The sequence below is a fragment of the Eschscholzia californica genome, unplaced genomic scaffold, assembly GCF_041429995.1.
Source record: "Eschscholzia californica isolate CP2 unplaced genomic scaffold, dmEscCali1.0.p SCAF_5, whole genome shotgun sequence".
Classification (NCBI taxonomy): domain Eukaryota; kingdom Viridiplantae; phylum Streptophyta; class Magnoliopsida; order Ranunculales; family Papaveraceae; genus Eschscholzia; species Eschscholzia californica.
In genome coordinates this window covers 7493093-7510630 of record NW_028238472.1, presented here as the reverse complement: position 1 = coordinate 7510630, position 17538 = coordinate 7493093, and the positions used below count along the sequence as shown (strand labels likewise).

General features: G+C 32.8%; 2 protein-coding genes and 1 long non-coding RNA gene across 3 annotated transcripts; 2 read left to right on the top strand and 1 right to left on the bottom strand.

The window, feature by feature from the left end:
• Positions 1–256: 256 nt before the first annotated feature.
• Positions 257–2203, top strand: LOC147536713 (uncharacterized). The gene is made up of 2 exons (XR_015225714.1): positions 257–1438; positions 1988–2203. It is a non-coding gene; the product is annotated as an uncharacterized LOC147536713 (long non-coding RNA).
• Positions 2204–5891: 3688 nt separating this feature from the next.
• On the bottom strand, positions 5892–7591 carry LOC147536712 (uncharacterized). The gene is made up of 2 exons (XM_086644437.1): positions 7456–7591; positions 5892–6428 (listed from the first exon to the last, which is right to left on the bottom strand). Exons 1-2 carry the CDS (start codon positions 7531–7533, stop codon positions 6072–6074), a joined length of 435 nt encoding a protein of 144 aa, XP_086500563.1. The 5' UTR covers positions 7534–7591; the 3' UTR covers positions 5892–6071.
• Positions 7592–9880: 2289 nt separating this feature from the next.
• Positions 9881–11464, top strand: LOC147536711 (E3 ubiquitin-protein ligase PUB23-like). The gene has a single exon (XM_086642069.1). The coding sequence runs from the start codon at positions 9942–9944 to the stop codon at positions 11214–11216; it is 1275 nt and encodes a 424-aa protein (XP_086498195.1). The 5' UTR covers positions 9881–9941; the 3' UTR covers positions 11217–11464.
• Positions 11465–17538: the final 6074 nt, after the last annotated feature.

Below are 17538 nucleotides of genomic sequence, written 5' to 3'. Positions count from 1 at the left end.
TGATGGTTCACAGGTCAACATTTGGACAGATCAATGGATCCCAGGTATACACTCTCTGGGCCTCCCATCTCAGACGCATGGTTTTGATAAGGTTTCCCAGCTCATTCTTCCAAATAACACATGGAATACAGAGGCACTCTCAGCCCTTTTTCCTCAACATATCCAAGTAATAGATGAAGTTCAAAATAATATGTCTAATTATTATTCAGGTCGTTTTCTTATATTTTAGTTCCCAAATCACCCTCAATACTAAATCAATAGTCAATAACCTAAAAGTTCTTGAGTACACACTATCGATCTACCATTCCGTATGAGTTCTCTTCCTCTTCCAGACAATTGAGTTTGTTCTTCTGCCATTAAAACTTATCCATGTCTAATGTGCTTTATTGAAATTCCTAGTCAACATCAATGAACGACCTCTAAACCCTAACTTCCTTCATGATGTATAGAAGCATTGAACAGCTTATGGATTCCTCATTTGATTTCGTTTCAAAAATATCTGAATTGTGCTAAAGCTCAGACGATTTTTCCACCTGGATATAAAGATGTGGTATGGTATTAGGTTAAGGTGATCTTCTCTTTGTCCTGCTCCTGATTCGAGTTTGTTTTGTAGACTAGCAATTGGAATTTTAAGTCATGTGGTGATGGAGTTTTCAGGAAGAATTAATAGTGATTCAAAGTTGAGGGAATTGGTTCATAAAGCAATTATGAAGCTTTCAATGTTGATTCATGATTCAATAACTTCACTTCCCTCCTGTAGTTTCTCTATATCTCACAAAACTCGTCTAAAAAACATCATCAGCTCAAATTTCAAGTTTTAGTTCTTCTTAATTTGTTGGACGATTGCTCTATTTCTCCACCAAAAGCAATTGTTCTCCAGAAAGATGTTTCAGCTTGAACACAAAATATTATTTAGGAGAGAGAATGAATTACCACAAGGTGTTCGACAAAACTCCTTAATAGGATTTCTTGTTTTAGAAAATTAAAATGAAAACATATTTATTCTGTACCAGTTTTATTTTGTATCGAATCGTGAAAATAGTAAGTTTGAAGGATCAAACTCATTCAGTGGAGGTGGTGGCAATGGTGGTGGTGGAGTACCACTACTCTGATTGAGGAAGAAAGAATAAAATTGTTGTCTGGATATGGAGCATTACCTTAGTCTGTCTATTTTTTTTAGTTTCAGGTGGGGTTAGTGGGTATGGTGCTGGAGATGATTGTAATGGTGTAGAACTACAATTGTGCATTGATTATGGACCCAATAGACCCATTGTAACAAATTGTTGATTATATCACTATGGCTTCTGATATCTGATTATTAATGGGGTGATCTTTAAGTTGTTTTTTAAAACTCAGCATTTTTGTAAATGGTTGTTGGGTTGCCATTCATAGTAATCATGAACTTTTAGTGAAGACTCTGAGACAACTCAGGAGACAGGTATTCATCTCTTTCATCTTTATCTTCAATGTATTTTTATTCTCATATTTAAATCCTTACTTCCAATAATTAGTATTCCTCTTCATTTTGATTTTTGACATACTAGCAACTTTTACTTAGTGAAGATGTTTAAGTTTATAAGTTGCTCTCAATATTTTGAGACGTACTCTAGTTTGTTCCTATTGTGTCACCACTAGATTGCCTTTTATTGTATGCTTAAGAATGACAACATGGCTTAATAGTATGTGCAATTTAGTCTCTACATCTCCTCGTATTACCCCCAACACACTACAACACCTAGATGTTTATTCCATGCGTAGTGCACCCTTATCCCAAGGCACAGTGTGTTGTATTCATTGCAATACATTGAAAAATCACGCACTAGATATATTGCTTACTAGTTACAGATGTAATTACTTTTTTATGAAAACAACTTGATTCGATACGTAAATGAGTTTTCAGAACAGTTTAATGTGTGTCTATTTAATGTCTTTTCCCTAATTTCTTCTTAGTTTATTTTTTGAGAACTAAAATAAAACTTTGTTATAGGTTGATGTGAATACTGAAGTTGGAGTCATTCGAGATATCCGTTTCAAAGAACTACGACTTTATACTCACTATGGCCACTGCAGTCATCCACTGTTTATTGTGAAGAAAAAGAGGTTGCTGATAAAAAAGAAAGATTTCGATGTAGGGTTGTTGTTGTATGAATTTAAGTTTAGATGTTTGTTATGTGTTTGATGCCATGCAAAAGAAAATTTTTGATAGCTTGGAGTTTGAATTTTCTTCACGAAATCGAGTTTGCAAGATCTCCAACCCGAAATCTCATATGCAATGCTTGCAAATTATGTTTGCAAACACAATTTGCACTTTACATTATGCAAACACATGTTTGCACTTTGAATTATGCAAACACATGTTTGCAGATCAGATTGTTGCAAACACGTTTGCAGAACAGATTTTTGCAAACACGTTTGCAGAACAGATTTTTGCAAACACGTTTGCAGAACAGATTGTTGCAAACACGTTTGCAGAACATATTGTTGCAAACAAGTTTGCGTAACAGGTTGTTGCAAACACGTTTGCAGAAAAACGTAAAGGAAAAAAACGTCGTTTTTTTCTGGGTTTTTTTTGAAAAAAAGTATTGAAAGTGGATCTTGTTAGAAAGCTAATGAAAAATCATTTCTAAATATATATTTTTTATAAAAGTCCGACATCTCGAACAAAAGTTATATCGATTTAAAGTTTAAAGAAAAATAAAAGAATTTAGTTGCACAAAATGACAAAAAGGGGTATTTTAGTAGTTGCACACTTTTTGACCTGAATAATAATTTTCAAATGTTTTGTGCTTTTCTACTCATTCTCAATATTATTTTAACCTTTCTAGAAATTACCTCTTGGAGATAATATGTAGACCTAAAGATAAATTATACTGGGAACAAAAGGTAATTTTGAAAATAAAAAACTAAACCATAAATATCTTACTTTTCAACATCTCCACAAAGTCGCCGGAAAAAATATTACTTCTTTTTTTTATGAGAAATCAAATGCTAAAATCATTTCTCTACTTCTTTCCCTTTCCTTGCTGCATACTCTCTTTCCCCCGTCTCATGTCTCGTCCCATTCGTCAAGAAACTTCCGACCAAGAAGAGAACTACTCCCTTCGGACCCTTCTGGTTCAGATGAACTATGCATCGATCTATTCTAGAAATAGATGTAGTACGTATAGTTTTTTCTTGTTGCAAAGATGTGTTGTGTAGTTAGAAATAAAAAAGATATGGAGATACTCTTTTCCTTAGGTTGTGTTTGATATCAGGAAAATAATTCCGTGGAAACAAAAGATTTCAATGGAAAGCCTTCCGCATAATTTATTCTTTGGAAATAAGAGTTCTTTCGTTTGGTAGTCATTTATTATTCTGTGGAATTACGAGCTCTGTTATTTAGTTGACAACTAACTTCTAGGGTCTCTAAAGTTATAATTATAAAAATTCTCACTTTACCCTTATATAATCAATATTGCCGTTTAAACCCCCTAATTTATTTAACCCAATCTAGTTTGGACCCATCTTCTCCTTCTATTGACTCACATCTTCTTCTTCCAGTTAACAGTACACACCATGGAAACAATTACCCAAATTCATCCATACTAACCTAAATTCATCTTCTTCCTCCATCACAACCAAATTGCATTATAGAAACTCAAATTCATCTTGTTCTTTTATTAACAATACACACCATAGAAACAATAACCTAAATTCATCTTCTTCCTCCATCACAAACTAATTGCATCATCAGAATAAGAAGTAATGAAAGAGAACACTACTATCAGAACCAACAAAAACCCTAATAACAATACAAACCATTTGAAAAAAAAGTAGTAGTAGTAGAAGAAGAACGAAACAGTGGCAATTTCAGGCGAATTGAGGGTGTCTGTGGCACTAGCTTTTTGTAATTGAAACAATAACCATTAGAATGACAAGTAATGAAAGATAATCCTAATATTAGAACCAACAAAAACTCCTCTTAACCTGGTAATGTAATTGAAACATGGTAATGAAAGATAAGCAAGGAAGGATTTTTGAAATCAGAATTTCACTTTATAATTCAAAACTTTTTGATTTCACAAGTAAATCTGAACCTAAATTACACAAACCCAAACTCTAAATTTATCATCATCTTCTAAATTAAACCCTAAATGAACTCCCTGAATTCTCAAATCAACCCTATATTAATCTTCTTTTCCTTTTTCTCCACCATCATAATTTCATCATCATCGTCGCCGTCTTCTTGATCATCGATCACAATAATAGTTGATCCATCTGACCTTTTATTTTTCTCTTACTCTGTGATCTATTAGTTGTTTTTTACTTTCTCTCTCTACCTTCTATTTCATTCTCTCTATTTTGTTTTCAACAAAGTTAAATGAAAATTTCCAAAAAAAAGAAATGAAATGACGGGTTGGCTCGTGGGTTACTTGTGGGCTTAAGACTACTAAGGGTGGGTTAAGTTAAGTAGAGTCCAAAAAAAGAAATATAGTCTTTTCTCCTCTTAAACTGTTATATTTAACCTTTTTTTTTAGAAAAGGAGTCCAAAATGCAACTCTGGAAAAAGGGAGTCCAAACAGCAAGTCAATTATGCGAAAGGGGGTCCAAACAACAAATCTCCCTAACTTCTACGAAGATAATATTCAATTAAGAGTTTTTATTTACTATGTAGTCAAAATGATATTTTTACTTTTATGTTACCAAAATTACATTTTCATTTTTATGTTGTCTAAATTACATTTTTACCCTTATGTTTTCAAAACTATATTTTTACCTCTATGTTGTAAAATTATTTAACTTTGTGTTACTTTGCTAATTTAAGAGTAAAAATATCAAGTTGTAAATAAAAGATAAAAATGTAAATTTGACAACATATGGATAAAAAAGATATTTTACTAATATAAAAGCGTAAAACTGTCATTTCAATATAAAAGTGTAGACATGCCTTTTGTACAAGATAAAGGTAAGAATGTCATTCAGACCACATAAGGGTAAAAATGTCAGTCCGATATTATATGAGGGTAAACGTAAGAGTAAAATGTCAATTTGATATAAATGGGTAAAAATGTAATTTTGGCTATATAAAGCCAAAATGTAATTTTGGCTATATAAAGCCAAAATGTCATTTTCACAACTTTGTAAACATGTCATTAAGTGAGAAGGGCAAAAATGTCATTTGCCCAATGTATAAGTAAGAGTTTATTTTGCTAAATTTTTATGGGTGAAAATGTCATTTAGAACATATATGAAAATAAATATTAGGGTTCAAGTATCCGAATAAAATATTTTTATTTCGATTTTTGACTTTCTACGGAACTTATTCCTAGAGTGGAGCAAGGAATTAAAAGTGGACTATTTCATGGAAATAGATTCCCTAGGCATTGAATTATATGTCGTATCAAATGATGGAAAGACCTAATTTCATGAAAATTCTTTTATTTTCATGGAAATAAGAGATATCAAACACACCCTTAGTTTTTGTTTGCCAATTTATAAAGAAAGTATTGATCCTCTAATGGGCAAACCGAAAACAAGATATCTCTCACAAAATTTTACTTAGATTCTTATCTTGATTTTTAAGGCTAAAACATCCATTCAGTACTTCTTCTTCTTTTTTTCAAAAGAAATCGACTACGTTCTACATTAGTCGTTACAAGCATTGATACACGAAGATGTGATAAGCACGATAACCGCCTAAATTAAACCTAGAAATGAAAGAGGTCAAAAGCCCAATAAGATGAAAAAGGCCTATAAAACCCGACAAATTAATTACATTGTTTATAATTTTAATAATCCAAGTTCGATATTCCTGGATTTAGACTTCCAGTGGATCAAACAGGAGACTTCCGCGTTGTAGAGTAATGCACTAACCAACTGGGCTACTAGTATGGTGACCATTCAGTACTTGATCATAACCCTTATTAAATATTCATTGTGGTTAAAAGAAATCAAATTTGCTGTTTTGAGATTGCAAACTTGAAAAGTAGTAGTAATTACCTATACAAAAGGAGTAATAGTTCTGCTCTTATTGGTTAAAGACTTGACATCAAATCTCAAACAAGAAATATAAAAAGAACTCAACCTAAAGGCTAAAGGTACTTGTCACATGTTGCATTTTCCCTTGTAAGTCTTGGTTCACCCATTTCTCCTTCCATTATAGGAGCACCACCCACTCCACCATGAGCTCCACCCACTCCACCATGAGCTCCACCAGTAGTGGAGGTCAGACTCTGATCCATATGTTGGTTGGAGTGGTGGTGGTGGTGGTGATTGTCGTCCATGTCGGTGAGATCGATGAGGTCATGATGATCAGTGTGTTTTGCTATCTCTCTGTCAACCCTTTCACCTGCTTTGGCCAAGTGAAGATCTGCTGCTGCTCCAGCTTCTCTTGCTTTCCTTATTTCCTTTGCTACTTCTACTCTTGTTTTTGCTATTTCCTTCTCCTCCTGCCACCCATCCCATAAAATTTAATTAGAATTGCTTGAGTTAACCCTTTTACACAAAATCAAGGCCAATATTACAAAATCCACAAAATTCACAAACCCTCTAATTAAGGCCAATTATAATATGTAACATTAACAACTTCATTTAAGTGTTCTGTTCTTTATTAAACCGTCTTCTCCATAAGTAGTTATTGTTACAACATAATGTAAAATATTTAATTTCTATATTTCTCTTTTGTGTAGCGAAACCAAGCAAATGTGTAAAAATCACATCTTCTACCATTTTGTAGTTGTTATTTTCCATATAATACACAATCATTTTTATTACAATGCAATGACAATTTTCATTGGGAATTAACCCTTTTTTCTACCGCGTTTAGTTGTAATTAGACAACGATCCAAAATAAGTGTACTAAATTTATTTCAACTGTTGTTGTCAGACAAAAACGAAAATAACATAAAAATAGGTATGCCACAATTACTTTAAAACTGTAGTATATTAATAATATTTTTAGATGAAAAACTTTTTGATGAAGCGGTAACCCTATTCTTCCCTCCTATTTGGACTAAAAACTCATGGCCCGTTAATAAAATTGAATATCATAATCATGAAGCCAAACGGCCCCTTCTTAAGATCTTTTTATGGAGCTGCGGACTAACCCTTTAATATTTCCCTTCCACTAAACAGTTTTTCTAAATTACAAGTGATAATTCATGAGGGCAAATGGCCGTCTCCAAGAATCAAATTAACTACTTGTCCAATTTTAGATGAGGATATGATCCTCTTAGGCGAAGGCTCATATGCTATTACGTCCCATATCGCTTTCCAAATGAAATAACATGTTCCATGTGAGAGAGCAGTCACTATAATCCCATATGAGTTGTCCTAAGTTTTTGTTCTACCAACAATCGAATATACTAATTACTACAATAATGTTATCTACGAGACTTGGAAAGATTTTTACCGTCGGCACAACCCGATCTCAAAGTCATAACGTTTTTAATACGTAAAACTAAGTGATGTTTGTACCTTTTCTTCAGCCTTGGCTTCTGCCTTAGCTTTACGCATGGCCGACATGTCACTCAACTTATCCTTGACAGCCTGCATTTTCCCTTTCTCTCTTTGCTTTCTCTATAACAAATAATGGATTACTTTATTACAGTATGATTTTCATACGATAGAATGTCCATTTATATATACATCAATAGATGGTCATATTGACTTAATTATTTAGTTTTTCCTAATTTTAGGTTTTCATACTTGTGGTCAAGGATAAGACATGAACCCCTTAAGTGAGGGGTTGAATTTTTTTAGGCCTAAAATTAAGAGTTATTTTGGTCCGAGTCTAGAGGAAGTGTGAATTTTGTTGTACTAGGATAGAAAAACAAATAGTCTACCTCAATCTTTTCAGCTTCCCATCCCTGTCTAAACAAGATTTTCGTTGGTTATGCATTTGATTATGGGTGTACTCGAGCCAAACCGAGCCGAGTAGTAAGATGTTTAATCTCTACTAGTGTCTTTGACTGTTTGTTTAAGTTCGAACTCGAGCTCGGTCGAGTAACCGTCAACTTTCTCGAACTCGACTCGTATATGTTTCAAATAGTTCGAACTCACATCCTTTTAAGCTCGTTTATCATAATACTTCAAATTAAAACGTTTCCCAAATTATCAAAATACTTCAATGATAAGAAAACTATTCATTACTGATAATGGTTGGTATTCTTGATGATTCATATTCCAACAATCTTTTGATGGTTGATATTCCATGTGCAAGTTTCAATATGTAAACATAGTTATGTACTACTTTATTAATTATAGATAGTGTGTTAAACGAGCGGTTCACGAGTAGTTCCGGACACACTAAAGAATGATCAAGATCGACTCGTTTTATAAACGAATATGATTTTGGGTTGTGTTAAGCTCGTACTCGTCAATCTTCGAGTCAAGCACAAACAATAGTCAAGCTAGACTCGAACAGATCGTTATATGTTCGACTGGATTGCACCCTACATTTGATGTATTTGAATAGGTAAGTTTCACGTAAACAAGAAACACAAAAAAGCCAAGTCTTAAATAGCCCACCAGATTTTTGCTTGGCCTATACGTGGATAAAGGCATATGGGTGCTTCTAAAGGCACCGGGCTAAATGACTGTAAGCGGGCGGCTCTATAAACAGGCAGCGCAACAACTACTTTCTCTATAGGCACCAACTAATCTGTAAGCACCCGACTTAAAAACTCCTTAACACCTAAAGGACCTGACTCCGTTCAATTTTTTTCTCTCTGAACAGACTGTTTGATAGTTCAAGTTGGAACAATAAAACAAACATCAAGAACTAGAATACCAAAAGACTCAATTGATAACGACAAAAAAAGTTCAACAGATCTCACGACGCCGAAATTCAAATATTTCAGAACATAAAAGCGTCACAAACTAGTCAAAATATCATCTTTTATAATTGTTTGTGACATGTAATCAGTAGTTTCAGTTCGTTGAAGCTGAAGTCAAACGAAATCAATGAAGTGTGGTTTGTTTCGGTTGGGTTAATCAATCCGATCTTGGTTCAACCAGGTAGGTTAATATCTTCTCGCCCTTAGGTTAAACCCCACAATAGGCGCGCAACTAATCTAGAAGGCGACATACGTTTTTTTTTTTTCGAGATACGTGGGGGAACAATTTTTAATCTTACTTTGGCCTCCAAAATCTCAGGACCGGCCCTGCTTATGTGAGGGTTATATAGGAGGTCAAAAGCTATTTGTCTCCATAGTGTTAGTGTCCATATTCATTGACCTAGATCAAACAAACCCCCCATTCAAACCAACCTCCCGCCCACTGAGAACACTTTTCCTAGGTCACCGGGCTGCTAAAATTCCCATTAGTATTTTTCAAGAAACACAAAGTCAACTTGGCCGTTCAACTATACAAACTCTTATATCGTGGAAACTCACGCTAGTGTTAATGTATGTTTGAATACGAAGCCAATCTATTCTTCCAAAACATAAATATAGATTTTGAAACAATATCTCCATCCACACTTCATCATAAATTTCAACCATTAGATATTTCAAACACTGAACTCGAGGAAAGAGAACATTGACTTTTATGACATTCAACGACTATTAACTGTGAACAAATACCTGTCATTTTCATAATTGTCAACAATATTGGAGTATTATTTAAATATTATGCAGAAAATTAAGACCAAGTACTTTTAAATAAATATATAAATTCACAAAAAAAAAAAAAAAAACCCCACAGCTTTTGCTTACTAGGGTTTCATTTATTATGCAATTAAAAACTGCTTCAATAAGCATCTTTCAGTTTTGACTTTCATTTCTATACATTTCTTTCTCTCTCTCTCTCTCTCTGTTTAACATTTACACTCAATCTTCTTGTTTCTATATCTAGATATATATATATAATATACATTTGTATACGTATATAAATTTATATTTATATGTATATTGCTTCTTTCTTATTCTATCTCTAGGTTTTCCATTTTCACAAAATTAACAATGGAGATCAATATCAATGAGAAAAAACCAGACCCATCTATAGAAATTCCTCTATATTTTCGATGTCCTATTTCAATGGAAGTAATGAAAAATCCGGTAACCATATCGACCGGTGTTACATACGAAAGAAAAAACATTGAACATTGGTTCTCTACTTACAAAAAAAGTACATGTCCTGCCACCATGCAAACCCTAGAAAACTTTGATCTCACACCCAATCACACCCTCGAACGTCTCATCGTGGCTTGGCAAGCACAAGAATTGTCTAAATTACCCGATCGTCAATCTGATCAATTGCCTTCTCCATCGATAAAGCACGAAGAGTTGAAATCGTTATTGACTGCAATAGAGTCGACACCATTTAAGGTAAGTTCTTTAAAGAAACTTCGAACTTGTATTGAATTAGGAGACGATATTAGATTAGATCTAGTAAACTTAGGTGGGATCGAAATACTTTGTCGAATAATCATTCAGATTTTAGTTGAAGCTTCAGATTTCGTTACGTTTAGAGCTTGTGAAGAAGCTTTAGGTGTTCTACATCAACTGCCTATATCATATGAAGCTTCATCAATGGAGTTTCTATCGAAACCTGAATGTATGAAAGCCATGGCAATAATGCTTCAACGAGGAAATGCGGAAGCTAGGTTACATACTGTAACTATCTTTAGAAATATGTCGAAGATCGAATATAATTGGAATTGGGTAGTTCAAGATCAAGGAATGGATTTATTTAAATCTTTATTAGAACTAGTTTCAGATGAAATTTGTACTAAAGCAAGTTCTTGTGCTTTAGATGTGTTAATTGAGATATTAGGTTCATCGAAAAAGACTAGGTTAAAAGCGATAGAAGCGGGAGCTATATGTGTTCTAATTGAACTTCTCCCCGAATCAAATCGATCAAGATGTGAAAGAATGTTATTGATTATCAAATTACTATGTGAAACTGCAGAAGGAAGATTAGCATTTGTTGATCATAAATTAGGGTTTGCAGCATTATCTAAAAAATTATTAAGGGTTTCAAATGTAGCAACAAAATTTGGGGTTAAGATTTTATGGTTGATTAGTAGTTTTCATCCAACTGAGAAGGTTATTGAAGATATGTTAATGTTTGGATCAGTGAAAAAGCTGTTAGGGTTATTACATATCGATGGTCGATCGTCTACTAAGGAAAAAGCTGTGAAAATTATCAAGTCGCATGGAAATTCATGGAAGAAATATCCTTGTTTTCCTAATGAACTAAAGGATTATTTGAGATTAGTAAATAATTCTAATTGAATTAATTAAGAAAAATTATCATCCTAATTAATGTATAATTTCCTTAATATATTTTTAATTAAGAAAAATTTTTGCAATATTTTACTGCAATTTGTGTGTAATTTTATATTGATTTTTTGTATAACAAGTCGTGTGAAAGATATGTATAGGTATGATTTTGGGTATGTTAATTTATGATTTTTTGGGTGTGAAGAAATTAAAATAATTTTGGTCAATTATAGTAAAAGAATATGATCATTACAGCAAAATCCTGGTCATAACCCTATTTAATCGGATCCGATCGTCATGTGGCTGTGACAGGTTTAATAATTATAACCTAATCCTTGTTTGAAGGCTTAAAAATTTTATGAGTCAATATGAGAGGCTTTTGTTTAAGTTGACATTTTGTGGATCACACACCGAAAAAGAATGGCTGACCATTTATGCGATTTCAATTACAGATATTTTTCTCAATTATTTTGTTTCGCGGTCGAGTTGATTTAAAATTTGTAAGATGTGTCTCGGTCATGTCACGATCGAAAACCTTTGCCTTTGGCCAACTCGATCAGCCAATAGCTTAAATGGCTTTCATGCCTTATAAAAGTACTTCATTTTTCTGATTTTTGTTCTACAAGAACTTAGCCATAGGCCTGTAGCAGTGGTAAAACACTAAGAGCTTGCCATGCCAATTGGTATTAGCAACTACAGGGAAGAGATTAGGTGAATATTTTTAGGAGACTCCAACTCTCCCACAACTTTGTGTGAAGGCAATCGTAAAGAAAAATTTGGTCAAATAAGTCTATAAACTTGTAACATCTTGCGACAACTTTCCAATATCTTACAACATTTTGTAATACTTTGCAACAACTTTCCAATATCTTACAACATTTTGTAATACTTTGCAACAGCTTTGCAAAAAATATTAGATTTTTAACCAAAAAATATAAATATTTATATATTTTTAATAAAAAATATAATATTTGGATTTTTAATAATAAAATAATTTGTCTTTTTAACTTAAAAGGGTTAAAAATTGGGCCTTTAGCCGAATTTCCTGATTCACAAAATACCAATTCCGTAATACTAGCTAGGAAAGTGATTTGTGCTACGGTTTTTAGGCAGATGCAGGCAATGACCTTACAAATATACAAGGTAATTCAACAGTTTGGTTCCAAAAACGAGAGAGTTCTGAAAAGCTTAGATCTATATTCAAAATTTAGAAAATTTGAAACTACAAAGAGTATAGAAAATACTGAAATTTTATTGATAATACTAAATTCCTTAAACAATTACCGGAACCCATTTATATAACACTAATTAGAGTTTCTTAATTCTAATCAAACTCTAATTTGAACTTTGAATCAGTAAAATACTAGGATCTAAAACCTAGAAAGTTTCTTAAAAAAATAGAAACTTTTAATATAAAAATGTTCTACTAACCTAAAAGTTATTTTATTTTATTTTTGAGATTAGACTCCAAGAACCATTACATTTGGATGACATTGATACATCATGAACATGATATGCAATACATAATGAATTTGGAGGGGGCCATCTACTCCCAATCTCTACTTTATTTATTGCCTAAATTACATGAGATAAATCTTGATGATAAACTGCTTCAGCCAAGACTTGATCCCAAGATCTCATGGGCTTAAGACGGAGTCTCTAACCACTGCACCAAAAGGTAGTGAACAACCTAAAATATTAAACTATTAAAAATACTAAATTTTGAGATATGTAAGATTTTCGAAATATCTACTAAAAATCTCCATGCATCATCTGATTCCCCTTAATGATGGAAGTTAAATTAGGAAACTAGGTCGATGGCCCAATTTGCTGATTTTCTTAGCCAAAAAATAAGATATTTTTTTTCTTTAGGTACCACAAAATTTTATACAATAGACTTCAACCACTAAATTCACTAAATTTGAATTTGGTAGAATATTCAAACAAGACTATCCTCGCCTTAATTAAGAAATTTTGTCTAATCTTATTCCAACAATTTCTCCTAACCGTAGTGGAGAGAAACAAGATATGATGAAGACGACATTGAAATTTCGATTGATTTGTTAAGCAATTATTTGTTGAAAATGTTTGATTATCTGAGTTTCTCATTGAAATCAAGATTTATAAGGCTTAAAAAGAATGTTAAACGATTCTAGAGAGAGAAGCTTAATTTGAGATTTTTGCCAAATGAGTTTTTTAGGATTTCATGTAATTTCTTCACAAATTATTGGTGAGTTTTGTTGGCCATTAACAATGCAAGGAAAATATATGATTGCTTTAAGTTTCAATCAATTAGAAAGTTGCTGCTATTGGAAACATGCTGCAAACCTTTGCAAACTCCTGTAAATGCAAACTATTGCAAGCATTTGCAAACCTTTAAAACTCTTTACAATCTTTTACAAACCTTTTTCAACTTGTTTGCAAATACTTCAAATCCTTGTCCAGATAGATTGCATAACTTCTTATAACTTGTTTGCAAGTTGCTGCAAACTTTTTACAAACCATTGCAAACTCTTGCAAGCCTTTGCAAACAATGTGCACGCTTTTCTAACCTATTTGCAAACTCATTTGCAAACAGTTGCAAGATTTTGCAAACAGTGTTCAAATCTTTGCAAGTAGTTTCACATCGTTGTAGTAACTAGCAATTTGATAACATAAAAAATCATTTTCACTTCCTACAGTGGCAATATCATGATCTATTACAAACTTACATCAAATTCATTGTAAACTCACATGTTACAATTGTTTGCAAAGGATTTTCAAACCATTCGTAAGGAAATCAAACAACAATAATAACAATGAGAAAAACATATTTTAGGTTTTGGAAAGAGAAACTAAAAATGAACCATGATTTCTTGTAGGAAAACAAGGTGAGGAAAAGGTCAAACATATTTTTCCACTAAAAACATGGGAAAACGACTTCCCCACACTTGAACAAAAAAAAAAACTCTCTCGAGTCTAGACTCCCATTGTTCTCGGATTCTCTCTCGATCTCGTATTTTCTCAATCTCGGAAGAACTCAAGCGTTCTTTCTCTCTCTCTCTCTCTCTCTCTCTCTCTCTCTCTCTCTCTCTCTCTCTCTCTCTCTCCATCTCTCCCAATCTCTTTATGACATTTTCTCTTTTCTTTCTCCTCCTCTCTCAGTCGCCATATCCATGCATGGTGAATTAAAATAGAAGCTAGATTCTTTCTAACCGAATTTATGTTTGCGCATTACATCTGCTAGAAGAACCTTCCTTCCTAGGTTCTAAATCTCATCTCATCTTTGGTTGTTGTTGTTGCCTACTTAACCTTAAATGTAAGAAGGAGGAGAAGTTGTTGGTCTGCTCGATTTTAATAGGGAGAGTTAATTAGAGAATTCTTAAAGGTATTTTGTCTTATTGCAGTTGGCACCCCTTATGTGCAAAAATAAGGTGTTTGCAATAGTATCGTTCAGTGCTTTTAGATGTTTCCCTTATATTTTCTCATGACATACTAACACAAAAATTGAATTTGTAAAACAAATTCAGTTATCTTTTTCAAAATTGGAAAAAAAAAATCATATCAGACATTTTTACACGTATATCCTCAATTTTTTTTTGAGAAATTGACTACGATCTACGTTAGTCATTACAAGGCATTGATACGTCATTAAGATGTGATAACCACGATAACTGTCTAAAGCCCGACAACAAAGAGCTTAAAGTCCGACAACATCTACTTTATTTTGTGTCTAAATTACATAGAATAAATCTTGGTGATAAACTGCTTCCACCGAGATTCAATCTCAAAATCTAATGGGCTTAAGAGGGATCTCCTACCACTACACCAAAGGGGGTGGACGCGTTTACCCTCAATTATAAATAAGTGAGGCAAACAAAAGTCACATCTAAAATTGATTGTGGACATCCAAGAATAGCTTTCTTGTTCTTTGCTTTGAATTTTCCAAAATAATAAAGAAAGAATGAAAAACACTATATTAATTAATTGTTGTGTTTTTATTAGACTTTCAAGTTCGTATGGTTGACCCAATTAGTTTCCAGATAAGATTTTGAATTAAAGTACAGACCTCATAGCCATTTAAAATCTATCTACAATGTGAGTCACATTTTGAATTAATGCATGTCGTTAATATTAGTCTACACTCGCAATCGTTAAAAATGATACAACAAATTCAATTCCTTATAAACAATTTCGAAGGAATCATGTTCACCTATGTGTCTAGGGATTGCAATGCTCCAGCTGATGCGATAGCGAAATGGGGAAGAAGAAATGGAGAAAGGAAAGAACGGAATTATGTACCTTCTTTTGTGTCATCTTTACTCTAGAATGAGACAGAGAGACCTAGAATGAGAGAGTGTGTGTGTGTGTGTGTGTCTGTATGTGTGAAAGATATAGAGTGAGGTGGTCAATGGTCGGAAGTTGTGGTGGTAGAGTATGGAGTATTAGGGGGCAAAAACAATAAAGTAAGTTGTTAAGTTAAATAATTAGGTCTTTATTCTCCGGAGATTTTCCTGGAATACCCCAGTAATTCTGGGTTTTCCTCGTTTGCAGAACTGTTGTTATTTGTCATGCATGATGCATATTGTTGCGGTAAGAGTTACCACTGTGTGATCTTTATTTTATTTTTTTCTACTAACTAATTGATATGTTTTTTGAAAACAAAACAATAATTAATATATATATATATATAGGTTCCCACCGCGCCCGTAGGGCGCGGTAGATCCCTTTTGGCTAATGCCGTCAAGATAGAATGTAGCGAGACAATTTATTTATCGCGGTCGACTACATCTAAGCGGTGCACATATATCGGGTCAATGCATATACCAAGATGTCAATACATCTCAAAATTTATTTTCACGCCATCTGTCATTTTATAGAGACCTTTAATTCGCATATTCTATGCAAATTACAGGTCTCTTTGTAATCATAGATGTCCTTAAAATGAATTTTAAGATGTATGGACATCTTGTTATATGCATTGACCCGATATATGTGCACCGCTTAGATGTAGTCGACCGCGATAAATAAATTGTCTCGCTACATTCTATCTTGACGGCATTAGCCAAAAGGGATCTACCGCGCCCGTAGGGCGCGGTGGGAACCTAGTTGAAGAGAGAAAACTCATACGGAGTACTATATAGTATGAAACAACTTCATAATTTCTCAATAGTGATTTGTTGAAAAAATTATTCTAAGTTCACTATTCACTGAAATAAAAATTATTCTAAGTTCACTATTCTAAGTTCACTATTCACTGAAATAAAAACATACATTCATTCGGTTTAATTTTAAAAAAATAGTATCAATATCTGTAAATCTTTTTTAATTGAAAAAAATATTCTAAGTTTACTATTCACTGAAATAAAAATTATTAGATTGGAATAAGTATATTTGAGTGTGGTTTAGAGAAATGATCACACATGATCAAATAAGTACAAAAAATGTTGCAAACCGAATGAATAATTGAACAAAGAGATAGGGTCGTGGACACTTAGTTGAATTTACAGAAATTAGTATAGATATCGGTAAATCTTTTATAATAGAAAAATATTCTAAGTTCACTATTCACATGTTATATATAATTTAGTCAAAATAAGTACAACAAACTACTTGTCTAATAGATATCAATTCAGTCACAATATCCTCATCACCACATAAGAAGTCTACCAAATATTAATTTAGTCAAAATATTAGATGTGGAAAAGATAAAAGATAACACAATAAATGATATTAATTGAAGTCCAAAATTTGTTAGAGATAATGAAAAGAAGCTTTTACCTATAAAGAGAAGTTCAAACATGTATTGACGAAATAAGGACATTACAAACATGTATTGGAGAAATAAAGTCATTAGAAAGTCCAGAAGAACAAATCATGAACACTAATTTGTAAAACGAAAATAAAGAAAACGATAATGGATCTTCTCAATTCTCTTTCTTCATCTTCTTTATCTTCTGATTTGGTATTCAACTGATTGTGTCATTCTCCTGTAGAACACATAAATATAAAGAAATTAAACTCTTCTATAAACCCGAAAGATCTGATAGAAAAACTATAAGTCTATTTCAAAGAACATAGAGAGAAGTCTATTTTAAATGTTGAAAATCAGAGAAAGCAGATATAAAATGTGGAGAAAGAGAGATAATAAGAAAGGCAACATACAAAAAAAAAAAGACTTCACCAATTCACACAACTAAAGCAGTATTAATGTAGTAGTGATAAAATACAGGCTCAAGTATTTGACATGAAACACAGTTACAAAATTTTTAGAAGAAGTTCAAGGAATTATGGAGAGAGAATAAGAGAGAGTAAGCCTTCCCAGCTTATCAATGCAAAAAAAAAAGAATAAGAG